The sequence below is a fragment of the Clytia hemisphaerica genome, unplaced genomic scaffold, assembly GCF_902728285.1.
Source record: "Clytia hemisphaerica strain Z4C2 unplaced genomic scaffold, Clytia hemisphaerica genome assembly, whole genome shotgun sequence".
Classification (NCBI taxonomy): domain Eukaryota; kingdom Metazoa; phylum Cnidaria; class Hydrozoa; order Leptothecata; family Clytiidae; genus Clytia; species Clytia hemisphaerica.
The window spans coordinates 3,029,901-3,053,201 of NW_027103562.1; the positions used below are offsets into that span (position 1 = coordinate 3,029,901).

Here is a 23,301-nt window from a genome sequence, read left to right on the forward strand (position 1 = left end):
TTTATTTGAGCTGCGATACTCACGGTAGAAAATCTGGGCTCAAAACATTCGAAAAAGTCGCAAAGTGGAATAAACGTTACTGGCTTCGCGAATACAAAGATTTTAGGAAAATACAGCTTAAAACTTTTTGTTTAGTTAACTACAACCAAATAGTTAGTCATGTTTAATTACTTACGTTAAGGCGTATGAAAAACTAGTAATTTTTCGTAAGGCTTAAATCAATGTTTAGCACATGCTTAATTTTTTGCCTCGTCTGAGCCTAGATATGCTTATAAAAAAGACATGTACATGTATGGATAAAAACAACGAAGACAATATAATTTCAATTCTCTCCAGATTTCTTTTCCGTTCAATAACAGTCTTGCAACAAAAACCTAAAACTAATCATTTGTAGCTTTTCCGCAAACTCGCAATTTGTTGTTCCGTCAACTTCACCGGGTATTCTGCTGATTCCATGTAATTCAGTAACTCTACGATCACTGAAAACGGAAAAAAGGTTTTGATTAGAAAAGATTGTCTGGTATTCCATTTTACCTTGCTAATCAGGGTACTTTTTTTGAATTCAATGTTGCAAACCTACACAATGGCCAAAACTCGTCAATTCTGAAATCGAATGAGCATTGGAGGACCAGGATGTGAAATTACTCTTTCAATACATCGAAAACGTATATCATATGTAATAACAGTTTCATGTCCTGCATCTGATTACAAGGGTCTGTTTTCCCAAACGAGGCTAAAGTTTTTTTTTTTGTTTTTTTTGATTTCTCTTTAATCACCATAAATGGTATATAGAAAAAAAAAAAAAACATCTTTAATACAATATTTACAGTTGTCGTTTTTGTTGAGGAAAAATTGATGAGAGATACTAGTTTGTAATTATGAGGTTAACGCTAATGCGAGCAATAAGGCGGGAACGTAAGACAGAGGGCGGACAACCGAAATTGTCCCGCCCCTGTGAGGAACTCACGAGGGAGAGCTGGGAATAAAACAAACAGGGGAAGGGAGGAAAACCGCAAGATGGTAGACTAAATTCAAAACAAACTCAAAAGAGGTATAGGTACAAAAGAGTACTGTGCTGAAATGAATTGGCTGGATGATTGTGAGAAAAAATTAGTATAGGGGAGTAGCCTCTCAAGAAGACATAAGTAAAATCAAATGACTAGAAATACTGCTAATTAATTTATATAGATTCAAATATATCTACTGCTAGGAATTGATTGCTCTAGTATAAATTTCATTTCAATACGGTTCTCATAGATATGCCAGTTATCAATTAGCTCTCGTAATCTGTCAATGTCAGCTTTATGCTCAGTAGAAGTTGGGAGAGCCACAGACGTCAGCTTTATGCTTCGGCAAATAAGATCTCTGGGGTATTTATGTTGTGGTTTTCAGCGGTTAATAGAGCTTTTGATATAAGCGAATAGTTATGTTGGTTGTTTGAGGATGCAATGTGGTAGGTGTATTGTGAAGTCGATGGGTTTGCAAAGAGCTGCTTGACAAGGGTTAGCTTACGTTTCTCCAGAATATGAGATATGTCTGGGATGTTGTAGACACGGTGAATGTAGTTCCTACTGTTTTTCGAAACATTAAATAATGATTTTAAACACGATCTAGCAGTTGTGTTAAGTTGGAGTAAATCAGATCTTGAAAGATCACATAGCTCTAAGCCATATAGCAGTTTCGGAATAATGATCGAATAGAATATCGTGACAATTGCGTTGGGGTGGTAGTGTCGTATACCAGCAGAGATCAAGGATGTGGTAGTGGACCAGAGTTCAGATAGGCGTTGGTCCCTGTGAGCATTGAGGCTGAGTTTGTCTCGTTTCAGGTTCCAGCAGAAACCAAGGTGAGTGAGCTCTCGCTGGGGGAGAACTGGTAGGTTGTTCAAGGTAAGCGATGGGTTTGGGAGGTTCGATGTACCCGAGATGATAAACTGAGTTTTCGACTTAGAGTGGCAGAACTTGATACCGTTTTTCTGACCAAATGTTTTACAGTGGGAGAGCATCATCTGAAGTTGACTAAGACACGGACTGAGCAGGATGATGTCATCAGCATATACAATAATTGCTGAGTGGAAGTCATTTGGAAGAAACGTACCAACTTTCAATCGCTTAATTGATTCAAGAAGTCCCTCGGTGTAGACGTTATATAGATACGGTGAGAGTATACTGCCTTGTCTAACGCCTTGTGATAGGTGGAATGTTTCAGAGTTGTGTGTTGCATAGTGAATCAAGGCTGAGCCGTTGAGATAGAGTTTGATAAGAAAAGCCAAAACGATGCCTGGTATGTTTTTTAGAGAAAGTTTCTGGAATAATGAAAGCCAACTGCAGCAGTCAAAGGCTTTCTCTGCGTCGAGACTGCATATGTAAACGGGAGAGTCCTGGTTGTTGTAGAATTGAACGGTGTCGAGAAGGATGGCCTCTGCATGGAGAGTGGACGAGTTGGCTGTGAAACCGAATTGCGAGGCGTTGTTGCTCTTTAAGCTGGGACATTTTTCAATTATAATCAGTTCAAGAATTTTGGTGATAATGGGAATCAGGCTGATGCCCGATAGTTGTTAGGATCTTTCAACGATTTTTTATAAGATTTCGCTAAGGGTATGATGATGGATGAGCTCAGGCATGGTGGTAACTCATCTGATTGAAAGATGTTGTTTGCAAGACGTGTGAGGTGAGTGATAAAGGTGGGAGAAATCGCAGAAATGAAGTGCTCGGATCTCAAGCTGAACGGGTCTCTGGCTTTACCACTTTTTAATTTATTCAAAGCAGTCAGTGTTTCAGATTCTGTAACGTAAAAGTTTGAGCTATTGGTGTCTAACGAGAGACGACAGAGTTCCTGGTTTGAGAGGGTGTTATCAAATCCGTCAACCCTAGGAGTATTTAGAACGTGATCGAAGTGGTCTTTGAATTCTCGGGAGATGTCAATGCTGTCAGTTTTTCCGTTTATTGTGTACTGTTTTTGAGAGCTACCTTTCAGTTTCTGAATTTGTTTCCAATAAGATTTAGGTTTTATGTTTTTTATCTTCTCAACATTAATGAAGTGGTCTACGGTAGATTGATGCTTTGCGTGTTTAACTAAGGATCTGAATCTTTTACGTGCAAATAAGTATCTATTGTATGTCAAGCTTGAAGGGTCTTTCGTAAAGTTGTCGGTTCGCCATTGGTTGAAGGTTTGTTGAAGAATTTTACGGGCTGAGGTCAAATCGCTGTTCCACCATGACTTAACAGGAAAACGGTAGGATTTCTTCTCCATCGTGGAGTAGGCTTCTGCAGCGCATCGGCCGAGGGTTTCATGTAGGTGGTCCACTTGAGCTTGGACGTTTTCCTGGGATTGACCAACAAGTGACTCCATTACTTTTTTGTTGTACATGTCAGTAAAGAGTTTATTCTTCCAGATATAATTTGGGACAAACTTGCTGTTGAAGGAATCATCCGGGCTGGGGCAGATTTCTGGTGTAACGACTGGGATGGAGAGTTTGAGTAAGCTTAGAGACTTAAGAAATAGTCGGATCTTGCTAAAACTATACGCACTTGTTTCTTGGGTTGATGTTGTTTTTTTTATTGTTTTTTTTGGGATGGCCTGGGACGAGCTACGGGCCTTCAAAAAGTGAGTAAAAAAACTGAAAATAAGCCATTGCAAGTGGCGTATTTTAGAACGACAGTAGAATATATGGGCAGTGGCTTAAGCTGGACCCGGCTTTAGAAAGGAATAGTAGGGCGACTCCTTCCCTCCACTAGCCTGACTCTGATAGATGCGATAGCAACGAACTCTGATAGCATTTCCCTACTCCACTAACCTTTTTTGTCGTTTTTGGATAGAAACATGGTTGCCATGGCAAAACGTTCCACTTTACAAAAATTCTCCAACTCCAAATGAACACAGAGCTTATCTCTACAGAAAGAAGAAATAAAAAAATAGCGTTGTAAGTTATAACAATAAAAATGAAAGAAGATCACAAATTGCAAACTAGAAAAAGTTTTTTCAATGAAAACCTTACGATAAAGGCCTTGCAAAAAGACACCTCGCGGTATTTTGAACCGCTATGTACTATGAACAGCGTCGAACTTCCGCACTATAATTTACCACTCGTCAATAAAACTGCACGGATACAACTTGAAGGCGTTTGAAGAAAACCCAGGCCAAAGGGAGGCTTTGATTTGAGAGTCAAACTTCCGATAAAATCCCAAGAGGTCGAATTTTCGATTTCTGAAAAAGGCTCGGCAGCGAGCGTGTTAAGTTTCGAGCAAATGACTATTAAATTAATGTCCGTTGTCAACTGCTCACTACATCCCAAAATTCCTTCCACCCGGACGTTCCATAGCATTGCGACCGTTGAGTTTAAATTCCGAAAGCTAGAGTGGAATCTCTTGGATGTGAAACGCGTGAGCCGCGAGGTTTTAACCATATTTCATAAAATATGCAAAGGTTTTCGTAATAAATGTCAGAAAAAAGAAAAGTCTATCAAGTGGATCAAGAGCTTGAAAAAAGAAAATCTTCAAAAAGCCAGACGATTTAGCAACACATTTCGTTTTATAGATGACCTTCTTACCATCAACGATAACAATCTCTTCTTGGAAAATTTTGAGTCAATTTATCCTCCAGAATTAAAATTAAATCTTGAAAGTTCTGGTGATCGAGTTACTTTTTTAGACATTGAATTGAGAAACATCAACGGTCGTCTAGATGTTAGACTTTTTGATAAAAGGGACAGTTTTTCCTTTGAGATTGTACGTCTTCCTTTTTGCACTAGTAATTTGCCTTCAACCATGTTTTACTCTTGTTTTGGTGCTGAAATCATCCGGATAGCACGGGTTAGTTCATCTTTGGAAAATTTTAGCTTGGCGGGTAGAGTTTTAATGGACCGTGCTTTGAAACAAGGCGGAAAAGTCTTTCGTTTACAAAAGACATTGAAAAAAATATATGGACGCCAGCAGGTATTCCATCCCCTTGCTAGCAATATAACACTATTCTTAGAAAGTCTTCTCTAGTTTTATTTAATTATCATCATCATCTAAAACATTTATCGGATTTGTCGTTTTATTTTAACATTTTTAGTTTGAAAATTGTGAATGTCTCGTTTGAACTTATTAGAAAGTCTAGTGGTTGGTAGCGCTCCACTTGTTTGCAGGATATGTGAATTAACAACTCACATTAGTAAAAAATTGGTTAAAGAAGTTCACGCGTATTGATATAAAAATTTGTGTGTTTTTTTGTTTGAAGTCCTCATTTCCTTCTTCTTTTCCTTTCGTACGGCCACTCGGATACGGCACGCCGAACCGGGCTCTGGGCCAACTTTTCAAACTTTTCGATTATGCGTCTTTCTTTCTAAATCTTTTCTTTTCTAGATTGTGATTGCAACACTTTCTAACCTTTCGTTAGATGACGGGTGACTCTAGAGTAGCAGGGCAAGCTTTACTCATGGCCACACCTGATGCCAGACTTTGGTCTTCATCTATCCGCTTTCCATTTATTTCTCAACTTTCTTTAAATTCACTTACCGGTTTTCTCTCCGCTAAATTTGTAGATTTATATTGATTGTTTGTCTATTGTAAGATTGTTTTTTTGTGGGTTGTTACTTTTTGGTTCTTTGTTTTTATTTTGTTATTGTTGTTGGTTTTAAGGTTTGTCGCTGTTTTGTTTTGTTGGTTTTCAACTTTTGTCCTTGTTGCGTTAAGTTGGTGAAAATGATTTCTCGCTCTGTTTGAATGTTTTTGATTTTTAGTTTGACACGCGTTTTCTGAATTTTAATTAGCTTTTTCAGATAAATCAACGCATCGGAGCCTAAAGATTTGTTACACAAACGCCGGATCGAAAGCGAAATCTATCGAGTGATTTCGAAAAATGTACCCGTTGAAATCAAAGCAAGTACTAGATTTAACCCATCGCCACCGTAACAGATCTTAAAAGCTTTACGTATTTCTGCTTGAGAAAGGTTGAACATTCCGCTCTAGCCTTTCGGGTTTAAACTCAATAGACTTTTACTCAATTTTCACCTGATATAGTAACCATGGAGCGTGCTGAGGAAGATGGATATCAAACTGTCAACGCATTGTCGAAACAATTTCGTGTATTGTGCACATGGTATCATCTAGAAAAGAAATGATAGAGGCGGTGGTTATCGTTTGCCATCAGTAAAAATAACAAGACTTAAGAGCAAGGCTAAAAGTTTTTTTGTTCAATGAATGAAAGAGTTTAACAAATGTCTTCATTTCGATCATAGCCCCTTGAAGCAATAGAAACTTTAATTCAGATTCTTTCTAGAGAACTAGAAAATTCACAAAGACTTGACATTACCCTCACTTAAAATCTCATCTTCTACTCTTGTCAAACCAACCCATATACCGGTAGCCGAGGGGATTTTTTCCAATTTTTTTATACCGTTAGATTTTTTAGTCAAAGCACTTGTTATGCTTTAATGGGATAAAATTTCGCGGGGATTAGATTTCACGGATTTGAGTGTCATCCGCGAAAATAAGTCCCAATAGAAGTTTGGAAAGGACTTATCCATAAAATATTTTAATCAACAAAACTCAACAAATGTCAAATATCTATTTTTTATATGTATTCCAACAACCAACATGGATGATTTTATCTCCCAATACCTACTGTATACCGCGAAATTAAGTACGAAATTTTAAGATTTCGCGGATAAGCTAAACCGCGAAAGTTCATCTCATTAGAGTATATTTTTGGAAAGTACATCCCTCGAAATCGAACATAAAAAGTTTCCAATTTTATTTTCGGACACTTGTGTATTTTACAGACCAGAAAGCCTTACCTTTAGAAAATGGTAGAAGACATCCGGTTGATCTTTCAGTCGTTTCAGTTCTGTTTCAAACATGAAAGAAGTTGTTGGGATGACCAAATCAACGTCCGTTACATCTTCGTCATCACGTGTTGTTTTCGGTGGAGACGTTGGAGGTTTGGAGAGTGTTGATGATTCATGAAGCGCTGGAACGCTGGAAAAAAATATCAAAGGGTAGAAAGATAATGGTTACCTAAGTTGCATTCGGAATCTTTTCAGCATTTAGTAGCCTGTGGGCCACTACTTCACTGGACTCGACAAACTCAGTCTCATATAAAAATTATCAGAAAGCAGTAGGAAGTAGGCTCTAGTCTAACAAAAGACTTCTTTCCCAGCAGGCTGATAGAACCATTTTTTCTGTTCATAGTGACCCTTCGTGGAAACAATTTTTCAGCTGCCTAAAAGCTTTTGAATTTTTCGAAGCATGCCACCCAAAACATATGCTATACACTTTTTAACTCATTACAATCAGTATAAAATGATAAAGTAGTTGACTTGTTTGTTTCTTGTTTGTTTCTTGTTGGCTGACGTTTGGAAGAATCTTCAAGATAACAAATACCGTTTCTCAAGAGCTTCTTCATGTTTGTTATGTACAGGTGACTTTTCGTTCGTTTTCTGCGGTTGTTCACTTTCGTCTTCAGATCCTCCAACCTCCTGTATATAAATTCTTTTCAACGGCTTCTAAAATGAAAAGAGTACATGCATCCATCAGGCAGGTAAATGTACCATACCTTTCAAGGGTAACAGTCTCTCGAACCCACACGGGGAACATAAATTTGTTCGAGTTAGGGAAGTTTCGAGTTATAGAGATTGGCTTATAAGGCACTGCTAACTGAAGGGACGAAAAAACTTGTTTAAGGTAAAGAGACATCGAGTTATAGAGGTTCGAGTTAAAGAGACTGTAGTTGAAAAGAGACATGAAATAAAAGTTCGGGACAACCATGATGTGAAATGCTACTGACGGTAGATCTTTTCTTTCGTTTTTCTTGTTTTTCTGTTTTCGTTTTCGTCTGTTCTTCTTTGTGTGTTCGCTTTTGTGAATCTTGTTCGGTTTTCATCATCTAGTGAAAAAGAAACACTTCACTAAATATGGGATAAATCATTTATTTTTATGACACTTTAGGATCAATCCTTTGATATCCAGTTTAGATTCACACTCATGTCGAATTTGATTCCAATACAGAAAAAGAAGTAAAAGCACTCAGCAATGCATACGTCATAATTATTACTTTTCACTTTTTTGACATTTGTACGAGTTGCAATCCCACAATTCAATGCGGCTCAATTAAAGATACGTGCAAGTTGTTATATATCTTTTGTCAAATGATGCAATTACCGTGCAAAAGAGATTAACGCAAAGGTTGATGGGATTGGAACTCGTACAAACACATCGAGAGTAATGATGTCAAAAACGAGATCTATTTTTAGATTCAGCACGGTGCGCTATTGACTTGGACCTTAGTCATAATTGGTAACATCTACCTTATCGGGGAAAAATGTCAGAGTTTTATTTTTAGTCGGAGTTTTTTTTCGTCGGGGAAAAATTTCGTCACCTAGAGGCATTTTCGTCACTTTTCCCCGACCAAAATTTCAAATTCGTCACTTTTCCCCGACGAAATTTACAATTTAGTCACTTTTACCCAACTAAATTGTCCAAATGAAATGGTTTCCTTCACTAGCTCGAAAAAAGAACTTGTAATTCGACGTTTAAAGCACTAATTTCGGTTGATAAAGGTGTAAAAAATTTAGATTTCAATTTTGGGATAAAAAAATCGGGTAAAAGTTTTGGTCGGGTTATAAAATATCGGGGAAAAAGTTCGTCGGGGGGAAATTTCGTCACTTTCCCCCGACATTTTTTTCCCCGATAAGGTATAGCATAATTTATTTAAGTGGTAGCCTAATGATTTCAAACTTTCGGATAGTATTTCTATTGTTTTACTTTCGCCAACTTTGGTCATTTAAAAAATGGAAACTCATATTTTGGTTATCCATAAACATGGAGGGAAAGAATGTTTTCTAACCTTTTCGATGTTTTTTATCTCAGTGACAGCTTGTTTATTGCTCGGCTCTTCTTCCAAAACATTGTTGAAATCCTCTAAAGCCATTTTCCACTTTTTCAGTTTCAAACGAGCAGTCGCTCTCCGCAACAAAGCTTTCGTGTATTTCGGATCCAGTTGTAAAGCGAAAGTGCAATCCTGCTCGGCCGCTCCAAACCTGTAATAAATTAGAATTGGAAAAGATATAAACTCACAAGACACTGTTAGAAGATTTATTTGAAAAAGAAATTCCAGCTGTGTTTCCATAACTGGAACAAGAATTAGGGAACGATTTATGGAAATTTCGACTTATGGAGTTCTGTTTAATGTTTAGAGAGTAGTAGTAGTAACTATGTAACTGAGATTGCTCAAAAACTCTTATTTTGAAGTGAAGAACATTTAAAATATAAATAAGTCTTTTTCACTGAATATTGCCGTCCTAGACGACATGAAACTGCGTAAGTATGAAAATTAACGTCTTGTTTTTTTCCCTGAGAATCCGTAAATAAAAATTATATACCCGGGCCGTTAATGATATTTTAGCCCTCTGAAGCCTGGCGCTTTAGTTTCCTCAGCGCGGGTATGACAATTTGATTCACAAAACCTTTCAATACCGCCCGCCGATTGAACCTTTAATGGCTTACTTAATGACCGATATATGGATAATAATAAAAATTTATTCAGCTTGATTTTTAAAAATACTGCAGCCTCAAACTTTCTTCGTTTGTACCTTTTCATAAATTACGTCACAAACATAACTTGCCTCGTTTTGAAATTATTGCCATGGTGATTAACTCCCAGCGGATTTTATCAAAACTACTTTCTATTCATTAAAAAAATCATTTAATGTCCAAGGGACATAATCACTATGGAAATTGTTTGAATACGAGGCAATTGATGCTCATGACGTAATTTATGTAAAGGTCTATTCACTGAAACATTACCTCTCCATTTTCAACAAAGCCATGCCCCGATTGGCGTAAAATATCTGGTTATTGGGATCAATGTTGATGGCTGTGGTATATCGGTTGATCGCTGCTTCGTATTTGCCTTCTTTGAAAAATTGGTTGCCCTGAGAAAGAGAAAAGGAAAACCTGTAAGAGATACATTTAGTGGATTAATCTAAGCGGGATTTTAATTCTAAATTTCGCCAAGTTAAATACTAGCCAATACTATTAGATACTAGAATATATTAAGGAAGAACTTCAACAGGTCAGCACATTAAGGGAAAATTCGAGTATAGTTACAAAACAAAAAATGGTTACACATTTTTAAATGGCCAAAATTTTAAGAACATTTTAAGGTTTTGTGGATTCCACAACACCCAATTTCTTAGGAAAATGGACAAAAAACTCAACAAAATGGTGAAAATAAGAACATGTTAAGAACATTTCTAGGCTTGAAATCATGGCGTTCTAAAGTTCACTTTAGATATTTTTATAAAAAGATGTTTGTTTACTACACTAACCTTATCTTTCTCCATGGCAGCTTGTTGTAATTTTCTTTGTTCTTCAATTCTCTCCATTTCTTCTTCATCTTCTTCTTCCTTTTCAAAATCACTTTCACTTTCGATTTCTTTATCCACATCTGCGCACGCTGCTTCCTGAGAACGCAAAACGCAGTAATATGATGAGAGTTCTGGTACATTTTTGAGAGCCAACACTACAGAGGGAGAGTTACACTACAGAGGGAGAGTTACACTACAGAGGGAGAGTTACACTACAGAGGGCGAGTTACACTACAGAGGGTGAGTTACACTACAGAGGGTGAATTACACTACAGAGGGTGAGTTACACTACAGAGGGAGAGTTACACTACAGAGGGAGTACACTACAGAGGGCGAGTTACACTACAGACTACAGAGGTGAGTTACACTACAGAGGGAGAGCTACACTACAGAGGGAGAGTTACACTACAGAGGGACAGTACACAGAGGGTGAGGGAGAGTTACACTACAGAGGGTGAGAGTTACTACAGAGAGTGAGTTACACTACAGAGGGTGAGTTACACTACAGAGGTACACTACGAGGGTGAGTTACACTACAGAGGGTGAGTTACACTACAGAGGGTGAGTTACACTACAGAGGGTGAGTTACACTACAGAGGGTGAATTACACTACAGAGGGAGAGCTACCCTACAGAGGGAGAGCTACACTACAGAGGGCGAGTTAGACTACAGAGGGTGAATTACACTACAGAGGGTGAGTTATACTACAGAAGGTGAGTTACACTACAGAGGGTGAATTACACTACAGAGGGTGAGGTACACTACAGAGGGAGAGTTACACTACAGAGGGCGAGTTACACTACAGAGGGCGAGTTACACTACAGAGGGTGAGTTACACTACAGAGGGCGAGTTACACTACAGAGGGCGAGTTACACTACAGAGGGTGAGTAACACTACAGAGGGTGAGTTACACTACAGAGGGTGAGTTACACTACAGAGGGTGAGTTACACTACAGAGGGTGAATTACACTACAGAGGGTGAGTTACACTACAGAGGGAGAGCCAACACTACAGAGGGAGAGTTACACTACAGAGGGCGAGTTAGACTACAGAGGGTGAATTACACTACAGAGGGTGAGTTTACACTACAGAGGGTGAATTACAGAGGGTACACTACAGAGGGTGAGGTACACTACAGAGGGAGAGTTTACACTACAAGGGGCGAGTTACACTACAGAGGGTGAGTTACACTACAGAGGGTGAGTTACACTACAGAGGGTGAATACACTAAGAGGGTGAGTACACTACAGAGGGCGAGTTACACTACAGAGGGTGAGTAACACTACAGAGGGTGAGTAACACTACAGAGGTGAGTTCACTAGAGGGTGAGTTACACTACAGAGGGTGAGTTACACTACAGAGGGAGTTAGGGGAGTTACACTACAGAGGGTGAAGTTACACTACAGAGGGTGAGTTACACTACAGAGGGTGAGTTACACTACAGAGGGAGAGCCACACGACAGAGGGAGTTACACTACAGAGGGTGAGTTACACTACAGAGGTGAGTTATACTACAGAGGTGAGTTACACTACAGAGGGTGAATTACACTACAGAGGGTGAGGTACACTACAGAGGGAGAGTTACACTACAGAGGGAGAGTTACACTACAGAGGGCGAGTTACACTACAGAGGGAGAGTTACACTACAGAGGGCGAGTTACACTACAGAGGGTGAGTTACACTACAGAGGGAGAGTTACACTACAGAGGGCGAGTTACACTACAGAGGGAGAGTTACACTACAGACTACAGAGAGAGTTTACACTACAGAGGGGAGTTACCTACAGAGGGGAGGGTGAATTACACTACAGAGGGTGAGTTACACTACAGAGGGTGAGTAACACTACAGAGGGCGAGTAACACTACAGAGGGTGAGTAACACTACAGAGGGTGAGTTACACTACAGAGGGTGAGTTACACTACAGAGGGAGAGCTACACTACAGAGGGCGAGTTACACTACAGAGGGTGAGTTACACTACAGAGGGTGAATTACACTACAGAGGGAGAGTTACACTACAGGGAGGACACAGGGGAGTTACACTACAGAGGGCGAGTTACACTACAGAGGGCGAGTTACACTACAGAGGGTGAATTACACTAAAGAGGATGAGTTACACTCCAGAGGGCGAGTTACACTACAGAGGGCGAGTTAAACTACAGAGAGAGAGTTACACTACAGAGGGAGAGTTACACTACAGAGGGTGAGTTACACTACAGAAGGTGAGTTACACTACAGAGGGTGAATTACACTACAGAGGGAGAGTTACACTATAGAGAGTGAGTAACACTACAGAGGGTGAGTTACACTACAGAGGGTGAGTTACACTACAGAGGGTGAATTACACTACAGAGGGAGAGCTACACTACAGAGGGTGAGTTACACTACAGAGGGTGAGTTACACTACAGAGGGTGAGTTACACTACAGAGGAGAGTACACTACACTAGGGAGTGAGTTACACTACAGAGGGAGAGTTACACTACAGAGGGAATTACACTACAGAGGGAGTTACACTACAGAGGGAGAGTTACCACAGAGGGAGTTACACTACAGAGGTGAGTTACACTACAGAGGGAGAGTTACACGACAGAGGAGGTTACACTACAGGGGTGAGTTACACTACAGGAGGGAGAGTTACACTACAGAGGGTGAGTTACACTACAGAGGGTGAGTTACACTACAGAGGGTGAGTTACACTACAGAGGGTGAGTTACACTACAGAGGGAGAGTTACACTACAGAGGGAGAGTTACACTACACTACAGAGGGTGAGTTACACTACAGAGGTGAGTACACTACAGAGGGTGAGTTACCACTACAGAGGGAGAGTTTACACTACAGAGGGTGAGTTACACTACAGAGGTGAGTTACACTACAGAGGGAGAGTTACACTACAGAGGGAGAGTTACACTTACAGGGGAGGAGTTACACTACAGAGGGTGAGTTACACTACAGAGGGTGAGTAACACTACAGAGGGTGAGTTACACTACAGAGGGAGAGTTACACTACAGAGGGAGAGTTACACTACAGAGGGAGAGTTACACTACAGAGGGTGAGTTACACTACAAGGGTGAGTTTACACTACAGAGGGAGAGTTAACACTACAGAGGGCGAGTTACACTACAGAGGTGAGTACACTACAGAGGGAGTTACACTACAGAGGGTGAGTTACACTACAGAGGGGCGAGTTACACTACAGAGGAGACACGGAGGGAGAGTTACACTACAGAGGGCGAGTTACACTACAGAGGGCGAGTACACTACGAGGGAGTACACAGAGGGAGTTACACTACAGAGGGCGAGTTACACTACAGAGGGTGTATTACACTACAGAGAGTGAGTTACACTACAGAGGGTGAGTTACACTACAGAGAGTGAGTTACACTAAAGAGGGTGAGTTACACTACAGAGGAGAGTTACACTACAGAGGGGAGTTTACACTACAGAGGGCGAGTTACACTACAGAGGGAGAGAGGGTTACACGAGTTACACTACAGAGGGCGAGTTACACTTCAGAGGGCGAGTTACACTACAGAGGGAGAGCTACACTACAGAGGGAGAGTTACACTAAAGAGGGTGAGTTACACTACAGAGAGTGAGTTACACTAAAGAGAGTGAGTTACACTAAAGAGGGTGAGTTACACTACAGAGGGAGAGTTACACTACAGAGAGTGAATTACACTACAGAGGGTGAGTAACACTACAGAGGGTGAGTAACACTACAGAGGTTGAATTACACTAGAGGGTGAGTAACACTACAGAGGGTGAGTTACACTACAGAGGGTGAGTTACACTACAGAGGGTGAGTTACACTACAGAGGGTGAGTTACACTACAGAGGGTGAGTAACACTACAGAGGGTGAGTAACACTACAGAGGTTGAATTACACTAAAGAGGGTGAGTAACACTACAGAGGGAGAGTTACACTACAGAGGGTGAGTAACACTACAGAGGTTGAATTACACTAAAGAGGGTGAGTAACACTACAGAGGGTGAGTAACACTACAGAGGGTGAATTACACTAAAGAGGGTGAGTTACACTACAGAGAGTGAGTTACACTAAAGAGGGTGAGTTACACTACAGAGGGAGAGTTACACTACAGAGGGTGAGTAACACTACAGAGGTTGAATTACACTACAGAGGGTGAGTAACACTACAGAGGGTGAGTTACACTACAGAGGGAGAGTTACACTACAGAGGGTGAGTTACACTACAGAGGGTGAATTACACTACAGGGTGAGTAACACAGGGAATTACACAAGAGGGTGAGTTACACTACAGAGGGAGAGTTACACTACAGAGGGTGAGTTACACTACAGAGGGTGAATTACACTACAGAGGGTGAGTAACACTACAGAGGTTGAATTACACAACAGAGGGTGAGTTACACTACAGAGGGTGAATTACACTACAGAGGGTGAGTAACACTACAGAGGGTGAATTACACTAAAGAGGGTGAGTAACACTACAGAGGGAGAGTTACACTACAGAGGGTGAGTAACACTACAGAGGTTGAATTACACTAAAGAGGGTGAGTAACACTACAGAGGGTGAGTAACACTACAGAGGGTGAATTACACTAAAGAGGGTGAGTTACACTACAGAGAGTGAGTTACACTAAAGAGGGTGAGTTACACTACAGAGGGAGAGTTACACTACAGAGGGTGAGTAACACTACAGGGTTTTACACTACAGAGGGTGAATAAACTACAGAGGGTGAACACTACTTACACTACAAGAGGGTGAGTTACACTACAGAGGGTGACAGGGGTGAGTAAACACTACAGAGGGTGAATTACACAGACAAGAGGGTGAGTTACACTACAGAGAGGTTGACAATTACACTACAGAGGGTGAATTACACTACAGAGGGTGAATTACACTACAGAGGGTGAGTTACACTACAGAGGGAGAGTTACACTACAGAGGGTGAGTTACACTACAGAGGGAGAGTTACACTACAGAGGGTGAGTAACACTACTGAGTGTGAATTACACTACAGAGGTGAGTTACACTACAGACACTACAGAGGGTGAGTTACACTACAGAGGGTGAGTTACACTACAGAGGGTGAATTACACTACAGAGGGTGAATTACACTACAGAGGGTGAGTAACACTGCATAGGGTGAGTAACACTACAGAGGTTGAATTACACAACAGAGGGTGAGTTACACTACAGAGGTTGAATTACACAACAGAGGGAGAGTAACACTACAGAGGGTGAGTAACACTACAGAGGTTGAATTACACAACAGAGGGAGAGTAACACTACAGAGGGTGAGTAACACTACAGAGGGTGAGTTACACTACAGAGGGAGAGTTACACTACAGAGGGTGAGTAACACTACTGAGTGTGAATTACACTACAGAGGGTGAATTACACTACAGAGGGTGAATTACACTACAGAGGGTGAGTTACACTACAGAGGGTGAATTACACTACAGAGGGTGAATTACACTACAGAGGGTGAATTACACTACAGAGGGTGAGTTACACTACAGAGGTTGAATTACACAACAGAGGGTGAGTTACACTACAGAGGGTGAATTACACTACAGAGGGCGAGCTACCCTACAGAGGGCGAGTTACACTACAGAGGGTGAGTTACACTACAGAGGGTGAGTTACACTACAGAGGGTGAATTACACTACAGAGGGTGAATTACACTACAGAGGGTGAGTTACACTACAGAGGGAGAGTTACACTACAGAGGGTGAGTAACACTACAGAGGGAGAGCTACACTACAGAGGGCGAGTTAGACTACAGAGGGTGAGTTACACTACAGAGGGAGAGTTATACTACAGAAGGTGAGTTACACTACAGAGGGAGAGTTACACTACAGAGGGTGAGTAACACTACAGAGGGTGAATTACACTACAGAGGGCGAGCTACCCTACAGAGGGCGAGTTACACTACAGAGGGTGAGTTACACTACAGAGGTGAGAGGGTGACACTACAGAGGTGAGAATTACACTACAGAGGGTGAATTACACTACAGAGGGTGAGTTACACTACAGAGGGAGAGTTACACTACAGAGGGTGAGTTACACTACAGAGGGTGAGTTACACTACAGAGGGAAGTTACAAGTAACTACAGAGGGGAGTTACACTACAGAGGGAGAGTTACACTACAGAGGGTGAATTACACTACAGAGGGTGAGTTACACTACTGAGTGTGAATTACACTGCATAGGGTGAGTTACATTACTCAAAGTGTGAAAATCAGACAAATAAGAGTACAAAATTGGCTGAGGTAAACAACTCACAAGTTTTAAAATTGTCTAATAATCTAAGTAACTGAGAGGGGCAAAGTATTGTAAACTCATCTCATAAAAATGTTTCAGTTTGGTTAAAATTTTTCAATTTAAAATGAGCTTCATTCGAGTTTGTGTTAAAATTTCTCTGGAATACTTTGTTTACTAGGAATGGGTTTCTCTACGCACATCGGTTTATGTTTTTTGCTTTACAAGTTTTTGTGAAGTTTTGATATGAATATGGAGAGACAGCAGCACCAGAATAGAAAATTTAAAAATTATCTTGTCTTGGTACTTCTAAGAAGAAAAGAAAAATCGAAATGAATTTTTGATCATAAATCAATGACTTAGTGGATAACATTGAAAATCGACCGATAATACTGACCTACTCATCAGTAATGCGATTGGTTTGCTTTTATAATGGAAACGAAAAAAGTGCAAAGAGGAAAGCAAAATGTCTACTTTCAATCATGCGTGAAAAAAGTTTTGAAGTTTGAAGAGAATTGTGTGAGGTTGTTCGGAGGACTACCCGAGTCAATTAAATCACTATTGTCTAACCACTGAAAACAAAATGTTCACCGAAGATGCTTTTACAAATTTCACTGAAGTTGTTAATGAAAGGGAAGGCAACGTTATTTGCGATAGGAAGCTTAATTTGGCATAGACTTTTTGGTAATATTTCGAAAGAAAGAGAATAGCGGTAAAAATCAAAGTTGCATTAATTTACTTTTATAATTTCTCCTATCTCAATTTTATATCAGAGAATACTAGGCATTTGAATATAAATTGTCGTCATCTTTTCACGATATGCTAATAATGAAGTCACTGTCATAATTTCATCGTACATTTCCTACTATTGTTGTCATTTTTTTGCGCTGTTCTTTAACTTCAACAGGCAACCTTCAGAGGCTTATAACTTTCGATGCAATAATTCTATGAAAAACACAATATATCTGAAATGGGGAGGCTTCAAAGGCTTCAAAGTACCTCTATACCAAAGATTTAAGCTTCTAGCACTAAATGATAAAAAGCTTCACTTTTTTCTTCTTCATTCTTCGTTCAACTTTTCCTAGACAAGCACAAAAGCACGCACTACAAGTATGTTTGTCCCAACTGCGTGACTGTAACACCCAAAGTTCTTGAACTTGTTCCTGCAAAACCACGGACCCTACCATCATCTGTTAAAAGGGAAAACGAGACACTCCGCCGAGAACTTAATGCTTGCAAAGGATTGTTAAAACAGAATGAGATTGACCGAAAGAAAATAAATGAACAACAACATGAACTGGAAAGTTTAAAGAGTAAACTCAGTACCGATCCTGGCCTTCACACTTTCGAATTTGTCGAACAGAAGTTGGAGACCAAGATAGAAAGCAAAATCGAATCCCTCAAGGAAATGCTTGAGGAGACAATTAAAAAAGAATGTAAGTTTCTGTCACAGACCTATGCCAATGTTACTGGCTCAAAGGAGTCCCCGGATTCAAAATCCCTGAAAGAAGTGATCAGGGACGCAATACGCGAAGAAGAAACCGAAGAATACAGTAAACAAAAACGCGCCTCAAATGTTATCGTACATGGCGTTGTTGAGCAAAGTATTAATGATGACAAAACCTGGGCTTCAAACTTGATTAAGGATACCCACTCACGCAGTCTTATCAAACGTGTAGCAAGATTGGGTAAGGAGGAAGAAGGAAAGAAACGTCCATTGTTAGTCTCTCTTAACGATGAGTCTGATAAATGGAATTTACTTGGCAATCTTACAGCACTGAAGGATAACGCGACGTACAAAGGCATTAGCGTTACTGAGGATCTCACCCCTGATGAAAGAAAACAATTCAAGGTACTCTCAACAGAAGCCAAAACAAGAAACTCACAAGAGAAATCAGAAACCTATATCTATCGTGTGAGAGGCAACTCAAAAAACGGCTTTTACCTGAAGAAGATCAAAGTCGCAAACCACCAATAAAAACAAGAGAAACGCATAAACAAGTATCAAAAAACAAAAACGAGAACCAATCAAACACAATTTCGGAAATAAAAATTATGTATACAAATGCCGACCAGCTAACAACAATGAAAAAACTACAACTAGAAGAACTCGTAACAAAAGAATATCCACATTTTATTGCAATCTGTGAAGTCAAACCAAAGAACGGTGAAAGATGGAAAATTCACGAATATCTAATTGATGGATACACAGTCGTAAACCACACCAATACTGAGAACAATACAGGACGTGGTATCGTCATCCTAGGACATACCAGTGTAGACCACCTTACAGTTGACATTGAATGTCCTGTAGCACTGGAGGAGGCGTGCATCATTGAAGTACGTCTGGCTGGAAAAGATATGCTTTGCTTTGCATGCGTCTACCGCAGTCCAACGAATCAATCAAACTCTGGAGAAAATAATGCCAATCTTAACCAGCTCTTACGAATTATATCAGAAGATAAGAGATACACGCATCGTTGCATCATTGGCGACTTCAATTTTCCAACTATAAATTGGAAGAACTGGACAAGCCCACATGTAGAGGTAAGTAAAGAAGAGCAATTCCTGGAAGCATTACGTGATTCATTCCTTTTCCAACATACGAATGAACCTACCAGATGTCGAGGTACTGACGAGCCTTCACTGATTGACCTCATCTTAACAGATGAAAGAGATCAGGTTCAAGATCTAAATTTCCTAAGCCCTTTAGGAAAAAGTGATCATAGCGTTCTCTCTTTTAGCTTTAAATGTTATATGGAACTTAAAGCACCAACCAAAAGATACACCTACCACTGGCAGACTTTAAGTCGATGAAAAGTCATCTGCAAAGAATCAACTGGACGAGAGAATTCATAGATACCTCACATGGGTCGATCGAGGAGCTCTGGTCAAAATTCAAAACAAAACTTCTTCAACTCAGAGATCAATTTGTCCCAAGAAAAGAGTTAGGAGCGCCTCACTGGAAAAAGAAAGGGAAAATTCCAATTAATGCTGAACTACGTAATGACATCAAAGAAAAGAGGCGACTTCACAGGATCTGGTTAAAATCAAAATCATCACCCACAAACAGACGTCAAGCAAGAATCCGATATGTAATCGCGAGGAACCGTGTCAATCGAAAGATGGCACTTGCAAAAAGAGAATACGATCTAGCCATCGGTGAAAACTCAAAGAGAAACCCAAAAGCGTTCTGGTCACATGTCAGAGGCAAACTTAAATCAAAAAGTGGAGTTTCCCCTCTTCTTGAAACGCCCGATGACAAGACATCCCTAAAGCACGAGGACCAAGAAAAGGCCAACATCCTGCAGAAACAATTTTGCAGTGTCTTTACTAAAGAACCGGAAGGTGATCTACCTGATTTTGACAACAGAACAGATAAAATACTTCAACCACTAAACATTACGAAGGAAATGATAACAGAACAAATCAGGAAGCTCAATGCGAATAAATCAATTGGTCCAGATGAGATTCATGCCTCAATGCTTATTGAACTTCGTGACCATAATTGCAGAACCACTATCAATCATAATGAATAAAACTTTCGAGGAAGGAAACTTACCTAGTGACTGGAAACTAGCATATGTGACACCAATCTATAAAAACAAAGGAGCACACAACCTTGCTATTAACTATCGCCCCGTAAGTCTAACTTCAGTAGTCTGTAAGTTGATGGAAACAATGATACGAAAACATATCATGGAACACTTATCAGCGAAGAGCTTCTATCGAACAAGCAATACGGTTTCATCAACAAAAGGTCAACAGTCACACAGCTTATCTCCTTTATAGATATGTGTTGCGAATCAACTGCAAAAAGTGAAGTGGTCGACTGCATATACTTCGACTTTGCCAAGGCATTTGACACGGTACCCCATCGAAGACTTATGATAAAACTAGAACGCTACGGGATAAACGAATTAATTCTGAACTGGATCAAATCTTTTCTATCGAACCGCAAGCAATTAGTGAGTGTTAATGGTGCAAAATCATCTTTAGATCCAGTGATAAGTGGCATTCCTCAAGGAAGCGTGCTCGGTCCTCTGCTTTTTGTTATTTATATTAATGACCTACCAGAACATGTTCTATCAAGCATTTTCTTGTTTGCAGACGACACGAAGATTATAAAGGAAATCAATTCCATTCTTGACTCCTTAATCGTACAACATGACATTGAAGCACTTGAAAGATGGTCCCATGAGTGGCTGTTGAAATTCCACCCCGACAAATGCCACGTTTTAACGATAGGTAAATTCGAGAACATAAAGCATGCACACCCGTATCAACTAAATGGAGAGCAACTTGAACATGTCTTCACAGAAAAAGATCTCGGTGTTTTGATAGACTCAGATCTTTCATTTGAAGAACATATCGCTAAGCAAGTAAACAAAGCTAATTCTATGTTGGGATTGCTCAAAAGAGGATTTCAAGACCCTAGTCCTCACGTATTCCAGACACTTTATACCACCTTTGTACGACCACATATTTAGAGTATGCTCAATCAGTATGGCAACCAAGATTACGTCGATCTATCAACCTGATCGAGAGTGTCCAAAGACGTGCGACAAAACTAGTAAAACCAATCTCACGGTTACCATATGCAGAAAGACTAAGACGCTTGGCGCTACCATCCCTTGAGTTTCGAAGACTTTTCTGTGACATGGTCCAGGTGTATAAGCATATTCACATCTATGATAGTAAAACAACACCAAAAAAGTTTATCAAAAGGACGCGACCATGTAGAAAGCATATACACGAGCTTCAGATGAATTTCCCGGACGATGGAGTACGTGGTGCACAAAGCAAGTCCTTCTTTTATAGAACTATCTCAACATGGAACGCGCTTCCAAAATACGTGGCAGAAGCATCATCGATAAAATCGTTCAAGAATAATTTAAACAAAGCATGGGCAAACCATGAACTACGCTATTTATTGTAAATAAACAAAGACCAGTTCTAGAGGCCCACGGCGTGCCTGAACTTTGTATTCGTTGTAATAATAATAATAATTCTTCGTCTCCATTTCTAAAGTTTCTGATTTTCTTTTTCTCAGAATTATATTGCTCTTAAGTATTTTTCTCAGTATTATTGCTTTCAATTATCTTTCCAACGGCATATAATTTGTTAGATTTGAAACATTGGTTAAAACCCCAACATTTTTTTCCCGATAAGGTACCTTACAAATAACAATATTGCCATCGGGTTTCTTCCTCTTAGATGAAGCTTGTCTTTGACTCTACCAGGCTCCACCGCTGCTTATTACCGAAGCAGATCGTACGAATTCGGGGAAATTAATGAAACGGTTGGATTTAGAAAATTTAGTGTGGAATTGACGATCAGCACACATTTACATGTAAAGGACTTGAGGTATAATTGAAATGGAAAGAATCTTACGACATCGAATTTAGACCATGCATCATAATCATAGGATTTGATTTTCTCTTTTTTCACTTGTGGTGATTTCTTGTTTTTATTGTTGTTTTGATCTCCTTCGGTGTCGGTTGATTTGCCAATGGATTCTGCATCGGTGGATTTCTTTCCCTTTCTTACTGGTGGAAGCTGTGAAGTAAAAAAAAAAGCTTTTAAAAACGAATAGAACTGTTATATAGGATATCCAGGCGGATTCGATGCCTGGAATTATTATTATCATTTTAAGTATCATTCCATGCCTCGAAGTATCAGTACCCTCAAGTCCCTCAACTGTTTGACACTCCTGTCTCAGTACATGCCCTGCTAAAACTTTTTCCCCACAGTGGGAATGAAAACCTCTATCGAGATGTTATTTTGGACGAATACCGATCAATCCCAGCTTGACTCAAAACATTGGTTTTGGAGTGTAATTTTTCCATCGACTGTCAAATGGGGATGAAATCAAAGTCGATTCACCAGTAGGGCTGATATTGTAGGGTATTTTCCCCACTAGGTGAAGCCTAATTTTTTTCAGTGGGGTGGGTTCCCACTGGGTCTTTGACACAGAGATTTTGTTAGGTAAAACATTTTTCTGATAAATCCAAGAGACTGTCAATTTGTACCGTGAGTTTGTCTAATTTCGACATCCCTCTTCTAATTTTGACACCCTTCTTTAGAGAATATTAGGAAGGTCGGGATCACTAATAGACAAAGGTTTTTTTCCACTCTGATCGCCAAGTAAAGAAAAATAGTTTCCATCAGCGATTCCGACCTTACCATTACTTCTATCCTTAAAGAAGAGTGTCGAAATCAGAAGAGGGATGTCGACATTAGACAAACTTACGGTATTTGATAATCTTTACTCACCTTCTCGTCAATCCGTTTTGATGTTCTTAAATATTCATCTTCTTTCTTCACATTTTCTTCCCATTTCGTCAAATCTTGAAGAAAATCTGTCAACTCGCTGCTGTTCTCCCGTATCTGCATTTGAAGTTTGGCTGCTTTGTCCATGATTGTTGAGATCTTTTAAAATGATGGGATTTTTGTTTACTTTTTTTTGTTTAAGGTCATTTTATATCTGAAATAACAAAACATATAATTATGAAAGTCCATTCGCATAAAATATGCCCTCGCTTTTGCTGTCATGTCCACATGGTAGCCACAATGAAGTATAAGCCCGAAGGGCTAGAATCGAGTCTCCTTGGTAGGATTTGAAGCCGCTAAATCCTACCAAAGTTGCACGGCCTTGAGCGGCTTGTGTGGTTTTTATACAAATTCCGGATTAAAAGTAAAATTT

General features: G+C 39.8%; 1 protein-coding gene across 1 annotated transcript; it reads right to left on the reverse strand.

The window, feature by feature from the left end:
• Positions 1 to 317: 317 nt before the first annotated feature.
• LOC136800745 (RNA polymerase II-associated protein 3-like) lies at positions 318 to 23,088 on the reverse strand. Its single transcript, XM_067057401.1, has 11 exons — positions 22,872 to 23,088; positions 21,990 to 22,154; positions 10,310 to 10,444; positions 9,786 to 9,913; positions 8,827 to 9,019; positions 7,768 to 7,866; positions 7,365 to 7,486; positions 6,779 to 6,959; positions 5,994 to 6,088; positions 3,797 to 3,891; positions 318 to 479 (listed from the first exon to the last, which is right to left on the reverse strand). Exons 1-11 carry the CDS (start codon positions 23,013 to 23,015, stop codon positions 385 to 387), a joined length of 1,452 nt encoding a protein of 483 aa, XP_066913502.1. The 5' UTR covers positions 23,016 to 23,088; the 3' UTR covers positions 318 to 384.
• Positions 23,089 to 23,301: the final 213 nt, after the last annotated feature.